General features: G+C 37.7%; 1 protein-coding gene across 2 annotated transcripts in view; it reads left to right on the top strand.

Moving 5' to 3' along the window:
- Positions 1-18,286, top strand: part of agbl5 (ATP/GTP binding protein-like 5) — a 38,964-nt gene that overhangs the window by 6,119 nt on the left and 14,559 nt on the right. The window contains exons 2-12 of one of the 2 annotated variants that reach the window (XM_012968008.3): positions 961-1,208; positions 2,883-3,054; positions 4,053-4,219; positions 5,294-5,471; positions 9,061-9,239; positions 9,769-10,342; positions 12,086-12,255; positions 14,090-14,225; positions 14,897-15,087; positions 15,620-15,807; positions 16,416-18,090. In XM_012968008.3, coding sequence (XP_012823462.1) covers positions 1,003-1,208; positions 2,883-3,054; positions 4,053-4,219; positions 5,294-5,471; positions 9,061-9,239; positions 9,769-10,342; positions 12,086-12,255; positions 14,090-14,225; positions 14,897-15,087; positions 15,620-15,807; positions 16,416-16,441 — 2,187 coding nt within the window. In that variant the 5' untranslated portion in view covers positions 961-1,002 and the 3' untranslated portion in view covers positions 16,442-18,090. 2 annotated transcript variants of the gene reach the window in all.

Genomic DNA, 18,286 nt, shown 5'->3' with positions numbered 1-18,286 from the left:
TTCAGGGCATTGCAATCCCTCAAAGTTATAATTGATGCAAATTATTCTTGCACATAAAATAAACCAGTTTGCTAATAATTAGGAAAGTATAAAAAGTGCAGAGATGCTACAACACCACTTTACTTACTCATCTGCTGATGCACTGTGCACCTGCCATCATACTGTATCAACAGATTACATTTTTTAAAGAGGACAGATCATCTGTGATCCCTCAGGATGACAGAATGGTCTGCTGAAACCAACACCTGACCTGGCATAATGCCCAGACAGTCAACCAGTGTGGTCTAAATCACTGATCCCCAACCAGTGGCTCATGCGTAACATGTTACTCACCACCCTCTGTGATCCTGGTCCTAATGGCCTCAAAGTAAGTGCTCATTTTTAAATTTCTGGCTTGGAGACAAGTTTTGTTTACTCCAAGCAGAACCTTCTGCAGGCCAGTAGTCCACATGGGGTCACATGGGGCCAATCGTAGTCCTTATTTGGTATTCCCAAATAACTTTGTTCATGCTTGTGTGGATCACCAATGCTTTTTACATCTAAGTGTGACTCACAAGTAAAAAAGGTTGGTCTAAATTCTAGTCTTAAGTGGCCAACCAAATTTGGGCATATATGGGCAGCAAGTGTTTTTTTTCAGCATAAATAGATACAAAACTGTAAATCCTTGTTATTTCTCCAATGGTTTGTTTCATTTAGTTTGTTATATAAGTAGATGTTACCCAGTTTATCTTGCCTCTTTTAGAGGTATCTTAATTTTTATTATGATGTATAAAGTAGTTTGCAATGGACCTTTTTTATATTATGTTCTCATTATAATTGACAGCATTTTTATCTTAAATGTTCTCTTTGCTAGGGTTCAACTATGTATTATTTAATATTTTCTTTCTCTTTAAAACACCACACATCATCCAAAATAGCCTGTTTTTAACACTTCTCTTTTTTTTTTAATTTTTTTTTCAGGTATATTTTCTCTCTGAGAATGAGAGTGCTAAACAGCTAGTGATGGAGGTTCGCTGCGGAGGATTACTGTTCAGCTCTAAGTTTGACTCTGGGAATTTAGCTAGGGTAGAAAAGGTTGAGAAACCAGGGGCAGAAGGGGATGCATTCAGTGGCAGTGTCAGTGGAGGTAGTGTGCCCACCCCTGACTATGAATTCAACATATGGACCAAGCCTGATTGCGCAGAGACGGAGTATGAGAATGGGAACAGGTACAGATATAAACGTTTTACAAAATACTATATAATCTTTATGGATTATCATATAGATAAGTGTGATTAAAACTCTTGGGAATTCTTACATTTCTGGTGAGGCATGAATGGGCTCCCTACTCCCTGATACAAGCCAAAGCTTTTAGTTCTTTTCATTTTTCTGCCATGTGTACAAAATGATTACAAAACACAGCAAGCATTTTGATTATACTCAGGTTTTTTTGACAGTATTATTGACAGTTGAATTTGTAAAAATCAGAGGGAAATGCCATTTTTCTGGGTAAACGGGAAGGAAATAAAACTAGGATCAGTACAGCACATTCACAAATAGGTAGCAATTAAAGATACACCGAACCCACTATTTTCGGATCCTTCGTAAAAGATTCGGCCGAATACCGAACCAAATCCGAATCCTAATTTGCATATGCAGAGCTTATGAAATGAAATGAAAACAAAAAAAACCTTCATTTCTACTTTAACCCCAGCAAAGGTTACAACTGGTGTTGCTTTATTGTAAGTTCATGATATGATTTCATAAGCCTAACTTTACATTAACCATTTTGTTTGGTATACTGCATTCTTCATATAAGGCTTATAACATAATGCCCATATGTTTTGGTTAAAAGCAAATTCTTTGAAATTAATTTAGAAATGTATTGTGAGAGATGCAATGGAAAAGATCATTGTTTGGTGTGTTTTCCAAATTACGGAATGACCCCTTATCTGGAAACCCCCTAGGTCCTGAGCATCCTGGAAAACAGGTCCCATACATGTACTTATATAGATTATCTAGCCAGTATGTTTTATGAACAAATCATCAGCTTACTAGAATAGTATTTCTGTACAGAAATATAATGCCATTTTCATGCAGGCAGGCTCAAGAACTGTATTTTTTCAAAAATATAATATTGCATTCTAACACTGACCTAATACATTTCATGCTACGAAGAGCATCTAGGGGCCAATTTAATAACTCTGGTCATTTTTAGTTACCTCTTGGTAAAACAAAACAGGTGGTTCTAGATTTAACTAGATTTAACTGTGTCTGCACATATTGTTTGTGCTTGTCACTATAAGCTTTATTAAATATGTCAATTTGTTAAATTTTCATGAATAACAAAATGGATCGATCTACTGGGAATCCCTCTGGATTCACCAGTTTGATCTATAATAACTCTTCCTCTAAATCATTAGCTCGCATATCTATATCAAATACACAAGATTGTAATCTTAGGTGCTTAGTGATAGCATCAGTTATTATATTTTTGCTATTACTTCCTTAAGACAGGAAACAAGCTCTCCAGTTTTCAGCAGCTGTTGGCCCTAGCACACCAATATTACAACTAAAAAAAAATTACATTCGTTGGTTCAAGAATAAAATTTTAAATGGTAGAGTGAATTATTTGCTATGTAAACAGTGTAATTTACAAGCAGTTTTTTGCTAAATATTATCCCTGGTTGTCATGCACAGGAGGCCTTTCACCGAACTTTTGGAGACATGTGGATGGGATACACATGCAAAGCCTAAATAGCAAAATATATTTTACAGAAAAAAGTAAGGGGGTTGTTAGAAAGTCAGGGATATATAATTTCTGGTGGTAAAGATGATGCAAACTGGTGTTGTTTCCTGCCTCCCTAATGCTTATTTGCTTATTAACCATTTCTGTGTTACAGATCCTGGTTCTATTTTAGTGTGCGCTTTGGGGCCCCAGGAAAACTGATCAAAATCAACATCATGAATATGAACAAGCAGAGCAAGCTATACTCCCAAGGCATGGCTCCATTTGTGCGCACAGTGCCCATTCGATCCCGGTGGGAGCGTATCCGAGATCGGCCCACATTTGAGGTACAGTGTGGCTTCTCTATGTATAATGTAATAGCTAGTGAGTGTGTGAACCAGGGTTAATACTCAAATGCTCAAGTACTGTCCTATAAGTGCTTATAGGACAGTCAGCAGCCTATAACAGATTCACCTACTCCAGTAACAAACATTTCATGCTGTTCACAATTCATTACAGATTGGAATATCTGTTGTGTGTGTATATATATGTGTGTGTGTATATATATATATAATATATATATATATATAATCTTTATTTTTGTTATCTTTTATTTTAAAAAATGTGACATAGCCATGATTAGACCCAGAAAATCACCCACAATGCTTCAAAAAAGTGTCCTACATTATTCTTCACCAATAGGCCAGAGAGTTAGGAAAGACTTTACTGGTACTGGTACTCCCTTGTGCAACCCAAGTTTAATAAATAAGACTTGTGCTGAACATACTTTTCGCCTATTGTTTATGTTATTTCGTAAGTAACTAAAGGCAAATTGGAGCTACTAGTTTTTTTGTGATTAAAACAAATGGCAAAATACTATGTTCAGCAGAAGCGCTACTCATTAAAGAAATTTAAATCACCAGTATTTGGTGTGTGGGTATTTTAAATGAATAAACATCCATTGCAGGTCACTGGACTTAGCTAGGCTCTAAAGCAGTTCAGACATGGACAAACTTTATCCATTCTATCAGTGGCGTAACTATAGAGGGGGCAGACCCCGTGGAGGTGGGGGGCTGAGTGGTAGCAGGTGAGCACGGGTGACACGTGATTTTGTATGTGGGGGTCTCTGAGACTAATTTTTTTTCCGCAGGCGAGCCTGGACCCCCGCATTCTATAATTTGTTACTTATTTGAGGCTAATTGTTGGTTTGTGCGAGATCCCTGCTTAATTATTTTGAATGTAACAGAGCATGATCCACAATGGAAACCTTACTGCTTATAATCGATGTACTTTGAAATGAGGGCTTTCTAAAAGTTTTTTGGGTTTTTGTTTCCTTTTCTGCCAGATGGTGGAAAACCAGTTTATTTTGTCTTTTGTTCATCGGTTTCTTGACTGTCGAGGATCCACAACGTACTTTGCATTCTGCTTTCCCTTTTCATACGAGGAGAGTCAGGAGCTGATGGCAGGGTTGGATGACCGATTCAGTGATTGCAAAAATATTACTCCGGGCAGGTAAAAGTAACATTTAAGAGCACACTTTAATACTGAGATTATATGTATCTATGAATATTAAAGAAAGAAAATTTCAGTAATGTGCTTTTAAATTATACCAGTAAAAATGGCATGGTTACTTAAGAAACAACAATATATATTTAATTACAGCTTATAAATATATTATCTGTGTAGAATATACAAGACGTTGAACAGGTCAATTGTTATTAAAGGTTCTCAACAGGACTGAACATAGTTTATAGGTACTGGATTAACATATGCCAACTTGAAAAGCAAAAAAAAAATGCATTTTATAATGTTACTTGTCCTTTAAATAGCCAGTGGGACAAGTTGCACATGGGCAGTAACCTGTGGCAACCAGAGATCGGATTTTTTTCATCCAGCTGCAGGTTTTTTTCATCCAGCTGCAGGTTGCCATAGTTTACTGCCCGGGCACATATTTGCTCATTGTTTATAAATGAGCCACAGAGTGTCTTTAGCCCATTTTTAGATATCTTAAACAAATATTTTCTTTTTCGCTAATAGCTTGTATGAAGGTGTCCGCTTGCCTAGCCTAGCATAAGATGCAGTTTTCGGACTGGCTGGTTAAAACTTGCTGCCTTGCAGGCCAGAGGCTCTGGTCTTAGTTTGTTATGGAAATAGAAACTGCAGGCCTTGCAGCATCAGCAGCAGCATGAACAACCCCCCTCCTTGTTCACAGCTAGTAGAGAGATAAACCTTAAATTTATGTGGCATATGTTTTATGTGTAATTCTGCATATTTCATTATAGCTTTCCATAAAGTTTCTGTGAAATTATATATGAGGGTTTATATTATTATATGCACATTCCTTTTCTCTTCATTTTATATGGATATATAAGAGTGGAAGTTAGACTGGGAGAAGCATTCTCAGTTAACTGAATAGCATGAGTATCCTGCTCTTCCAGAATCTAATTAAAATTGTATCAACCACGCAAACTCCAGCTCCCATTGCCTAACATAGCATTGCGCCTCTTACAATCAAATGGAGTAGTTCAAGTTATAGGGAATTGGAGTCCATTTTACTGTCTTTTGTTCTTGCTGTATTGTTTGCAGCTTTCCTGACTCTATATACTACCACCGGGAACTGCTGTGCCACTCTCTGGATGGTCTTCGTGTTGATCTCCTCACCATAAGTTCATGCCATGGGATGACTGAGGAACGTGAGCCAAGGCTGGATAAACTTTTCCCAGATCGATCCACCCCTCGCCCATACCGATTTACAGGAAAGAGAGTGAGTCTGTGTTTTCTTTACAAAAATGACCTCTGTAAAACCATACTTTTAATAGCAGGTGTTTTATGAATTCCTTCAATTTTTATTGCAATGTCATCTTCTTTTATATCCTTGATCCATTCTTTTCTTAAAATTTGTTTTTGTTCCTTTATTATGAATCCTAAATATTTATTTGATTTTGGTATAAAAGTATGCTGTAGGTGGTGCTTCTTGAAGCTAGGTTTTTATTGTTTTCTATGGGGACATCAAAATTACTTAAAAATTAGGCACATGTAGCAATTGCTATTCTGTGTGTGGCATAATCTTAGGACAACCACCACAACATAATTTATGTCCTTCTATGTGAAAAGGGTTATAGCAGGCCTATATCTGTCTAGCAATTATTGCAATAAAACACCTTAATATGTATGTTACATTTAATAATGGTGAAAATGCAGTACTGTTCTGATGGCACAGGTGTAAATATTATTATTATTATTATTATTTATATAGCGCCATCAATTTACGCAGCGCTTTACAGAATAGAGGGGTACAAAATACATAACTGTTAACAAGTACATATAAACAATACACAAAAATGGTTTGCAGTTACATTGGATGAGGATGACACAAGGGGGAGGGCCCTGCTCGCAAGAGCTTACATTCTAAAAGGGAGGGCTTAGACACAAGGTCAGGGTAACTACCATGGCATTGGAGTTCATGTAGGTGTGTAAAGTGACAGTAAGTGCGGAGTGAGAGGAGGAAACAAGTGGTTAGCGAATGTTTGGGGGGTTTAGGTTATAGGCTTGAGTGAAAAGGTGAGTTTTAAGAGACCGTTTAAAGGCTTGGAGAGTCTGGCAGTGCCTAATGGGATGAGGAAGAGCATTCCAGAAGAAGGGTGCAGCGCGTGAGAAATCCTGGATGCGAGAGTGAGAGGAAGTGATGAATGAGGAGGAGAAAAGGAGGTCATGTGTAGAGCAGGAGGAGAGAAGGAGGTCATGTGTAAATAAAGAGATAACACAGATGTCCAGTTTCTCTCTGGAACACTAAACTATTGCTGCTGTGTGCTATAAGCTGTGTGCTTCTCATCCACAAAAATGGGTAGCATGTATCAGCAGTTCAGGAGGTTCTGAGAATGTCACAATAACCAAGACACTGTGGGGTTGATTCACAAGCCTCCTCACATAATTTTTCAGGATTCGTTGAGGTTTGGCATGGTGCCGAGAGACTGGCGGATTGCTAATGTGGTGCCATTATTTAAAAAGGGATCTCGTTCTCAGCCTGAAAACTATAGGCCTGTTAGTCTGACATCAGTAGTAGGAAAGCTTCTGGAAGGGGTAATAAGGGATAGGATAGTTGAATACATTGCAGTTCACAATACTATTAGTTTGTGCCAGCATGGTTTTATGCGTAACAGATCTTGCCAGACTAATTTAGTTGCCTTTTATGAGGAGGTGAGCAGGAACCTTGATGCTGGAATGGCAGTTGATGTCATCTACTTTGATTTTGCTAAAGCGTTTGATACAGTACCTCACAGAAGGTTAATGATCAAATTGAGGAATATTGGCCTAGAACATAATATTTGTAATTGGATAGAAAACTGGCTGAAGGATAGAGTACAAAGAGTGGTGGTAAATGGAACATTTTCTAATTGGGCCAGTGTGGTTAGTGGAGTACCGCAGGGGTCAGTCCTTGGTCCTTTGCTTTTTAACTTGTTTATTAATGACCTGGAGGTGGGCATAGAGAGTACTGTTTCTATTTTTGCTGATGACACTAAATTGTGCAAAACTATAAGTTCCATGCAGGATGCTGCCGCTTTGCAGAGCGATTTGACAAAATTGGAAAACTGGGCAGCAAACTGGAAAATGAGGTTCAATGTTGACAAGTGCAAAGTTATGCACTTTGGTAGGAATAATATAAATGCGAACTATCTACTGAATGGTAGTGTGTTGGGGGTATCCTTAATGGAGAAGGATCTAGGGGTTTTTGTAGATCACAAGTTGTCTAATTCCAGGCAGTGTCATTCTGTGGCTACTACAGCAAATAAAGTGCTGTCTTGTATAAAAAAGGGCATTGACTCAAGGGATGAGAACATATTTTTGCCGCTTTATAGGTCCCTGGTAAGGCCTCACCTTGAGTATGCGGTGCAGTTTTGGGCTCCAGTCCTTAAGAAGGATATTAATGAGCTGGAGAGAGTGCAGAGACGTGCAACTAAACTGGTAAAGGGGATGGAAGATTTAAGCTATGAGGTTAGACTGTCGAGGTTGGGGTTGTTTTCTCTGGAAAAGAGGCGCTTGCGAGGGGACATGATTACTCTGTACAAGTACATTAGAGGGGATTATAGGCAGTTGGGGGATGTTCTTTTTTCCCATAAAAACAATCAGCGCACCAGAGGTCACCCCTATAGATTAGAGGAACAGAGCTTCCATTTGAAGCAGCGTAGGTGGTTTTTCACGGTGAGGGCAGTGAGGCTGTGGAATGCCCTTCCTAGTGATGTGGTAATGGCAGACTCTGTTAATGCCTTTAAGAGGGGCCTGGATGAGTTCTTGAACAATCAGAATATCCAAGGCTATTGTGATACTAATATCTACAGTTAGTATTACTGGTTGTATATATATAGTTTATGTATGTGAGTGTATAGATTGGTTAGTATAGGTTGTGTGCTGGGTTTACTCGGATGGGTTGAACTTGATGGACAATGGTCTTTTTTCAACCCTATGTAACTATGTAACTAAAGGTCGATAAGCGATATTGCGTTCAAATTGACGCGATAAAAAACAACCGTTTTGTCAAAGTAATTTTGCATGTGTTAAATCGAGCGCTACTGCAATGTGTTAATTTTAACACATGCGTTAATTCACCCATATAAATAATACTAACGCATGATTCACAAACACATATGAAGCGTTACATGCACTACATATCGCATTAGTCTGTGTGAAGATTAACACCTACTTGGGGCAGGCAGTAGGCAATATATGATTGACAGCTGTGATTTTTAAATGCCTTTATAATGGGTTTGGATGTGTTAATATAAAAATGAATTTGGGTTTCATGTTTAATTTGAACAGGACTTTTATTATACAGATTTTCATGTCTGGGTGACAGGTCCACTTTAAAGAAAATTGTGGTTGGTGAGCTTTTGGCAACACAACATGGACTTTGCAGTGTTGGCCCTATAGTCATGCATCCTCCAGTTTTCAGGGAAAGTAGTTTTACGAACATAATGGTTACGTACGTTAAATCGTGCACTAATATAGCAAGCGGCGAAATATATCGCGCGCAGCGGGAATTAACGCGCGCACCGAAAATAACGCAAGAAGAACGCTCATCGAGACTGAAATAACGCAAACAACATTGTGTCTAAATTAACGCAAGTATTCTTTTAGTTAAGCGTGCGTTAAGTCACAAAAATTAAGCGATAAAATTTTTAACGCATGCTATAAATAGCGCTCGTTTTAACGCACTTTAGTGAATCAACCGATGTATGTGCTATTGCTGAAAAATGCCTTGCTGGTTTGAAAAGTACCATTTGCACATATTCTGGCCCTCTTTCTATTGATCTGGATCAAACTGTTCTCTAACCATACAACCATAATTGCCTTGGCAGGTCTATTTCCTCAGCAGCCGTGTTCATCCTGGAGAAACACCATCCAGTTTTGTATTTAATGGTTTCCTGGAGTTCATCTTGCGGCAAGATGACCCAAGAGCCCAAATGCTGAGACGAATGTTTGTTTTCAAGCTCATCCCCATGCTTAACCCTGATGGTGTGGTTAGGGGTCATTACAGGCAAGTGCATCAGTGCTTCATGTTTAAAGAACTGGAATTCACTCCAGTTGTAATGTATGTAAAATAAGTGTAATATAAGTGCAACCTGAGAAAACACATACAGCCGAAACTATGCACCAATCGCCATTTAGAATAATAATGTCTGGTGCTCAGTGAAGAGTTTGGGCTGTATTTTTCAAATTGTAATTCAGTGAAGAGCAGCTCAGCTTGAGAGAGGCAGATGCAGCAGCCCTGCTGAACAGCCCAGCCCTAAATCAGCACTTCTGTGCTAAATCACTTTCAATTCAAATGACCTTCCCTGTACATGTGCGTATGACTGAATCTAAACAGTAGTCAAGGCACATTGTAAAGGCACTGCATGTTTACGACTGTTATATTTTACTCTAATATAACCATTATAGAATTGTCATTACACAAATATACATTTGTAATTGTACTAAAATTAAAATTGTAATTGTACATTAACATGTGCTGTTTTTTCAGCAATATTGCTATAGTTTTATAACAAGTACTTTTCATCCATTTACAGAACAGATTCCAGAGGGGTCAACCTCAATCGACAGTACCTTAATCCAGATTTTGAACTGCATCCGTCAGTTTATGCTGCCAAAACAGTACTTCTCTACCATCATGTATATAACAGTGTTGGTCCAAATGACCCTGACTGGAGGACCTCAGTGTCTCTACAGACATCTAACATCTCTCTTTGCCCAAAGACCTCTAATCATTCCCTAAAAGATTTACCGTTGGAAGACTCTTTGTCAGAACTAGAAAAAGCAAACAATCTGCTGAATAGTATGGAGAAGGAAGAATGTTACATCACTTGTCCTCAAGCTGTGACACAAGGGGCACCCCCTGAAAATGACCCAAACTTTCTGTCAGACTCAAGAGATTTTATTAGGCAAAGAGATGTGTTTATCTTGGAGTCAGACACAGAGCCCAAAGATATATACTCTCACAGTGGCAGTTCTCAACCTACAATTTTTACAAAGTCCATCCCCCCTCAGGAGAGTGGCATTGCTTTCTATGTGGATTTACATGGCCATGCTTCCAAGAGAGGCTGCTTTATGTATGGGAATTATTTTACAGAGGAGAATGACCAGGTGAGCACAGATTTTTAAATGTCCAGGTTCACACCCATACCTATGATTGAGTCAACAGGTAAGGGGGTGCAAATCTACCTATAGCTACAAAACTACATGATCTCTCCTAAAAAAGCAGTTGTCAACTTCCTCTGAAAAATTGTGGTTTTATCCTTTGGGTCTCCTTGCCTTTTTGTGTGATCACCATGACAAAAGTGATGGCAGCCCTTTAGGTCCACATTAGCCTTCCTGTCCATCTTTCTTTTTTTGATTAAGTCCTGTAAGGCCAACTAGCAGGAGGTCATTCTTGGTCACTTATCAGGAAAGGGGATTTTAGGTCTCTTTTACATAATATCTTGAATAGAAAGAATGTTTCTAATGGAGTTTCTAAAGTTTTTAATTTAAAGTCTCCTGCATTTACACTAAAACACAGTCAGCCCTGAAGGAGCTCATAAGAGAAACAGGTTCTTAAAAATTTGCTGTTTTGTCCTGGAACACAGTGTTCAAGAACCTGTCTATTTCAGGGTCTCTGTAATACTGATGCAGCCACGTTGCAAACCAGCATTCACTAACAATGGGCAAAGTGATAAAATCAGCCCAGTTTATGTTTTTATGCACAATGCTTATTTATTCCCAGGATTCATATTATGGATATAGCAAAATTAAAATAACATGCAGTTATATTACATTGTGGGTAAAATGCATAGTGATTTGCATGTATTTTGTAGCTTGCACTTTGGTATGCTTTAGTAAACAAGCCATAAAGAGTGCAGAGTGAACCCTTCAAATGGGAAGATCTTGTGGAGAACAACAGAGGTAATTATCCCCACATCTTTAACAAATGGCCACCTCTTAGAAATGAGAGTGTTTCTGAGCAGTGTCCTCCTGTTTCTGCTTGTGTCTGTCATAGGCAGAGCTTTTTTTATACTCTGCTCTGGTAAATGGTGACCTGCTATTTTGGAGTAGTTTGCAGTTCTTATGTGAAAAAAGCAGCATGCCTGAAATAGTCACGCCATGTGCACTTTAAAGACCCTGTGTCTTTTGAGTTCTTGCTTAATGAAAATAATTTACACATTCACCCCAATAATTCCAGCTTGGTGGTATACATGTAGCACTAGTGGGTAATTAAAAGCAAGTTTGTTACATGTTAAATTAGGGAAATCCCTTAGTGGATTGGTACTGTTTCAGCCAAAAGTACCCATAAACCAAGATATTGCTGAAAGCTCTCTGTGGCTCCAACCCATTTTATTTATGATTAACCAGTGTAGTAATGGCACATATGTGCTAAAGATGCTGCATACAGAGTGACCCCTTTGTATACAGGTTCAAAATTACAATTGCAAATGAATCAATACATTTTGCCTACACAGTTCTGCTTTTTTATATTATTTACATTATAGCAGATAACAAAGATTGCTTTTTCTTTCTGTGTAACCTGATTTTTCATGTCATATATGCACAGCATGTTTTGTGGCTCCACTGCATAACCAATAGGGTACTAACCTGGGCCAATTATAATAAACTTTCATTAGAAGTCAAACAACCATATTCTGGCTTAAGCTAGTTGCAGAGATTCAGGGTGACCTTATTTTATCATATTTACAGTGAGTTTATTTTACATAGTTACATAGGGTTGAAAAGTGACCAGAGTCCAATTTGAAGGGGCTTTTTATTTAGTGTGGTAAATTTGCTGTGTGTAACTTTGACTTTAAATTAGGAAACTGAAATTGTATTATTAATGTTATTATTATGTTCTGTTACTAGGTGGAAAACATGCTTTACCCCAAGTTGATCTCTCTTAACTCTGCAAACTTTGATTTCTTGGCATGCAATTTTTCTGAGAAAAATATGTATGCTAAGGACAAAAGAGATGGGCAGTCCAAAGAGGGTAGTGGTCGCGTGGCTATTCATAAGGCAACAGGTATCATTCACAGGTAAAACTATACATTACTCTGTACATTGCATTGGGCACCAGTTTTACCAGTGCAGGGCAACATTACTTTATATGGCAGCTTATTTATATAAACTATAGTAATGTTGCTGAAGCAAACACACCATTTTTACTAGTGCGGGGCAACTGTGCTTTATATTTTAATTACGTCAAAAAATGTTTTGGTGTTACTGATTCTTTTAAGTGCTATGGCACACAGGGCTTTGACTTCTATTGTACTCAGCTAATGTGCCCCTAAAAAACATGGGAAATACATTACCCATTACAGATGCAGACAGCTGCTGGTTAGAAACATTTGCATCAGTAGTGGTGAATGGTGGCTCCTTTTTCTGTTTGTGTATTGCAATGGTAACAGGAGACTGGGGCATTTTCATCACCATTGTCTTCCGCAAGAAAACCGTAGTGGTCAAGACCCCTTGAGTGCCTTGGCCCTAAAATGACTTTGCGATTATATTAGTTATAATTTGTTTGTAGTTTACTTATAGCTATGAACACAGGCTGTGTATGTTTGCATGAATTTATATTGAAGTACTGTGGTTTTTTAAATTCAGGCAAGTTTATTGAGAAATTTAAAACAGTATCAGCTTATACAGGTACTGGATCCGTTATCCAGAAACCCATTATCCAGAAAGTTCTGAATTACGGAAAGTCTGTCTCCCATAGACTCCATTATAAAAAAAAAATAATTCTAATTTTTAAACTTGATTTCCTTTTTCTCTGTACTAATAAAACAGTACCTTGTACTTGATACCAACTAAGATATAATTAATCTTTATTGGAGGCTAAATGATCCTTTTGGGTTTACATGATGTTTGAATGATTTTTTAGTAGACTTAAGGTATGGAGATCCAAATTACAGAAAGACCCCTTATCCATAAAGCCCTGGGTCCCGAGCATTCTGGATAACAGGTCCCATACCTGTATACATCAAATTGTAATGCAAATTACACAATGAAATAAAGTTCTGGTGTATTACATATTCTACAGTATAGAGAGGCAGATTATCTAGACTGTGGTTATATTTGCTCACTTTAGCTAAAAGCTTCATTGTAATGTTACTGAGGATTTAATAAGTACTGTTTACATACTTAACATGACACTAGGTTTTCAGTGATTTAACTCAATGTCTGCCAAGAATTTAAATGGGTTGATGTTTCACAGAAATGAAGGTATAGTAATAACCTAAGGGGACATTTGAACATGTGGCGACCCTGATAAATTCAGGACGAAATGCATCCCATTCTTATGTGCCATACTGACAAAAGCAAGTGTAAGCACTGAGTGCAGGTGGAACGCAGCATGCTGCAATGGCGCTTAGGTGTGCCTGTGTCAATACAGCCCCTTAAGAAAGAATGGGATACGTTTTGTCCTGTACACCACTGGGGGGGAAATGTTCAAGGAAATGTTCGTCTGTATGCAGGGCCTTATTTAATAATGCCTCCGCCGCAGATTTTTTTAGGAAATCTGAAGATGGAGTTGCCGGGGTAAGGGTAGGGTGCTGTGTCGTCATGTGGAAGTGACTGCACATGCATGCTGCGCAAAATTACTTCTGCAATGAAGGTAGTGGGTCACGCCACTTCCACAATGTAGGGGTGTATTTAGGTTCGGTCCCTAGGGTGGCATGGGACCTAAATACAGCCCTGTCTTTGGAGCTTTGCACAAGGAGGATTTTCTTTATTCTTTCTGAGCATATTTATTGGTTTTCCTGCATTACCCTAATGATGATGATATGATGTATAAAACAGTTGATTATTTGTATTACATCTATATATTTAGGTTTGGTATATTCTGGCTTAGCTTTATTTCTCTCTTCTTAGTTACACATTGGAGTGCAACTATAACACAGGACGCTGTGTCAACTCTATCCCTGCAGCATGCCATGACTGTGGCCGGGCCAGCCCCCCTCCACCCCCTGCATTTCCCCCGAAGTACACTACACAAGTATTTGAACAGGTAATGGCATTTCAGTTAATTGGTAAAGGATTCAGCAATTAAGAATTAATTTCTTGTTGGATTGTACTATGTTGGCCAGTCAAAAACAAAATGATAATGATAATTACAGCAAGCTTTAACAACCAGCTTTTTAGTTACTTTTTCAGCTACTACACATAAAATGAACCTTACAACCACTTCTTCCTTCTCATACCAGCCCTTCTAATAAATTTCAAAATCTTACATTATGATGAGGGGGTTACCTACCTACTTATTGTATTATGCATTTCTTCTTTACCAACAGAGTGATAGGGCTTTTATAAGTCTTCTGTGAGACTACAATGTTATCATTTTTATAACTGATAAAAGAAAAAATAATCTATTCAGGGCCTTTCCTATTCATATTCCAGTCTCTTATTTACACTATTCATATTAGAATCTTTCATTTTCTGTTATTCTTCTAAATCTTTCACCAATATGGATTTATGCAGTTTAGTTCTGATCATATACAAGGTACTGTTATTCTTATAAATAAAATGGAAATAATTTTTATTTTCTTAGTTCTGCTCTTTCTGAATAAGAGATCTTATATCTGTACAGCTTTGCATAGGTTTGCAAGTTGTGATGTGTGCTAGCTCCTTATGTTTGGTAGATCAGCTGAATGTTTAATTTTATGTCCCTGTCTGTATTAGATTGGAAGAGCTGTGGCCACTGCGGCCCTTGATATGGCAGAATGCAATCCTTGGCCCAGACTAATAATGTCAGAGTACAACAACCTAACAAACCTTCGAGCTTGGATGCTGAAACACCTGCGCAACACCAAAGGGGTTCTTCCTGGAACACTGAAAAAAAAGAGCACAAAGTCACCAGTCAAGGCCTCCAGGTATGATCCCACTTTTTTTCTGCTGTCATCTTGGAATTTTAGATGGGTTTCTAACATATAAGTAACTCCTGCACATAGAAGTGGGGTGTTTTAAATGGGCAATATACCCCCTTGTTCAGTCAGTAGGAGTTGGGCTGTACTTTGCCTTTTGTTTTAATCATGAAAAAACTAATCTAAACAAGGAAACTTAAGTAATTTCATATTTGGTCCTTGCAAGGTAAATAATTAGACTACCAGTGAACAAACCCCTTTGTCATGACTGTTTTGTTAGCAGGAGTCCATTATGCAAAAGGGATTATTATCTCTGCTCTGGTCTTGCAAGGACCAAACATGGTCAACAAACATAACTGCAATTTTCTCGTTGCCCTGTTAAGCTCAACAAGTAACAAAAAGTGATGAAAACAAATAAAAAAAAAAATAGGCATTGTGCAGAGTGAGGCCAGTAGCTTGCATTTGGCAACCTACTGTATACTCTATTGTATTTCTGCTTTCCACATTCCCATAATCTTACATGTTTCCTTAACTGTTTCAGTCTGACATCAGGCTCTTTATCAGAGAACAGTCTAATCAGGACCAGGAGTTACAGTAACAGCACAGCCAGCACCAACAGCCAGCAGAACTCCCCACAGATTAAACCTTCCATCAACTTCACATTCCTCTGTAGCAGCTCCAACCATAGTCCTCCGAAAGTCAGCCAAAGGGTGTTGGGCCCAGTAAGAGGTAAGGGGAGCATTCTGGAGTGCTGGACGCCCATTTTAGGTGCTGTGGAATATATGTGGCACTGTTTCTGGTCCAAACTGAGCTGAAATGTTATGATTTTCTGGCTTGCAAGTCCACAGTATACGTTATTAGTACTAAGTATTTAAAAAGGCGCAAGTAATACACTAGAGATTGATTTTAATGTTTGCTTTCTTTGTAGAATAGGCTAAAAGAGCTGACAACCGTAACAACTTAAATTTAAACATGTTTGGATCAAATTTGATTTTTGTTTGCCTAATGGAAAAATTTGACTACTGCTGTACTTGGGAAGAAAACATCAGTGCTTAAAATGTGTCTATTTGCCTGGACAGGTAGAGCTCCTTAATTTTGACCAAAGATCTGCCCATCAAATGTGCTTTTGATAGAGCCTGGTGACAGGCAAATAAGGACATATTGATCACTGCTGTTTTTAGTCTGATTATAGCAGTAGTCATAATACCTTGTGTGCAACAGGCCTTAGAAGAGAACAGGTCTGTCTATTTATGAATATCTGTGTGGCCACTATGATTGCATGGAGATGCAGTCTGGGCATTTACTTACGTAAATAACCTTTTCTCCATCCCCCAAAGGCTCTTTCTGTCTTCAAGGTCATTAAAATGGAAAATGCTGCTCCATTACCATTAGCTTTGGTAATTTATTTGCTTCACCTGTCATACATCCACAGCCTGATGGAAATATAATTCTAGAACTAAATCAAAAAGACAGCCTTTCACTGGACTCATCTGAATACCCATCTTCATTTTCTGCTTCCTTAACTCCGCAATGAAGAAATATCCAGCCATTTCCCTAGATTTAACGGGACTTTCAAAATCTCCTGATTTTTCTGCATCTTTTACTACCTCTACATACCTCTGCTACCACCTCTGCTTATACAGCTTCTGTTGGATGTGTAGACATACATGTAGTTTATTGTTTTTGAGACCTACCAAAAGGGACACCTAATAGCCATGGATTAGGTGATTAGATTGAGTTGTAGCACTCTTTTTGTAATTACTGTTCCTGTATGCATTAGAAAGCCAAGGTTAAAAGAGAAATGTGTTGTGTGAGTCAATATCTTTACACTTAACTTGAGAGATAAAGTAGCTTGCAGTCAGTTCTGCTGATGCCCACTAATGCAGTATGAGCAGAAAGACTGCACCGTGTAGTTGGAAAGGGGGGAAAGTATACATTTTTCAACATGTATTTTGGTTTTCTAAATGCTGCAACTTCTTTTACCTTGTGATGTTATTATTGTTAGACTATTTTGGGAGGGAGAATTCAGGGTGGTGAAGCGTTTTTATTTGCCTCTCTAATCTAGTTGTTTCCTAGAAAACTTGAATTTCTATTCAATAAATTAATTTGTTTTCCTTATTTAAAAACGATGAGGTGCCTTGTAGAGAAAAATCCTTTTTTGCACTTTATTTTGAGTCAGGTCCAATTCTGTAAAAAAAAAAACAAAACTGTGTTTAAATGTCTTGTGTATGTGTAGTTGTAATGCTCTATCCTGGGTGTTTGTTGTACCATGTCTTTAGTATATATTGTGACTTTTTGTCCTGTGTTTGTCATTTTTATTTAAGGCATATTTATGGCTATACCTCCTGTACATGCACTTCATGATTCTGTATCTTTTCCTAGTCGTTCGAGTTTCGTTTGCCTGTATGTGTATACTTTGTTGTTTCTGTGCATGTGACTTGCCTATGGTATCTTTTATTCCTACTTCTGTGTTTCCTTAAGTGTGTTCTTTTTCATTGTGATTCAATATTTTTTTGAGCTTTTTTATTCTTTTTTTTTTTTTTTTTTTTTTGCCTTTGGTATTTTTATGCCTTTGGTATTCTTTGTGTACGAACTTTCATCTGTGTTTATTGTACTTTTTTTTTAATCTGTGTTGGTTTATATCAAATACTATAATAAAACTAAACTGGGAATTGCCTTGACACATATGCTTTAACTACTTATCTGGCACATAGGCTTCATTAAATTCTCTGTTATTTAATGTTTGGTGTGTTTTTTAGTATTTTTTTCCATGCTTGTGATCCTATATTGTATGTGGTCTTTCTTTACTGCATATTTGTTGTGGTACTGTGTATAGTATGTTGGGTTTGTTTAGCACATATACAGCATACTGGGATTTTATATCTAGTGCCACTGTGATTTTCTGTCACCTGTCTGAGCTTCCTTAAGTACTTATATAGTATAATATTCATTTTGTGTAAGGTTGGGTTTCAGTGTACTTTCATTAGTTCATGTACTGTTTTGTTTTTTTTTTGTTTTTTTGCTTTTTTAGTTCATATTCAGTACATGGTGTGTGTGTCTTTTTAGAATATACAGTAGTACATTGTTATTTTGTATCTCCTGTGTGTGTGATATTTGATGCATACCCATTATGATATTGTATTCTTTGTTAGATCCTGTAATCTGGACTTGCTTATTTTTCTAGTAGTGATTTGAAAGTCTGTGTATG

Source organism: Xenopus tropicalis, chromosome 8 (genome assembly GCF_000004195.4).
Source record: "Xenopus tropicalis strain Nigerian chromosome 8, UCB_Xtro_10.0, whole genome shotgun sequence".
Lineage (NCBI taxonomy): Eukaryota > Metazoa > Chordata > Amphibia > Anura > Pipidae > Xenopus > Xenopus tropicalis.
The sequence above is the reverse complement of the archived record's forward strand: the minus strand, read 5'-3'. Positions and strand labels throughout refer to the sequence as shown.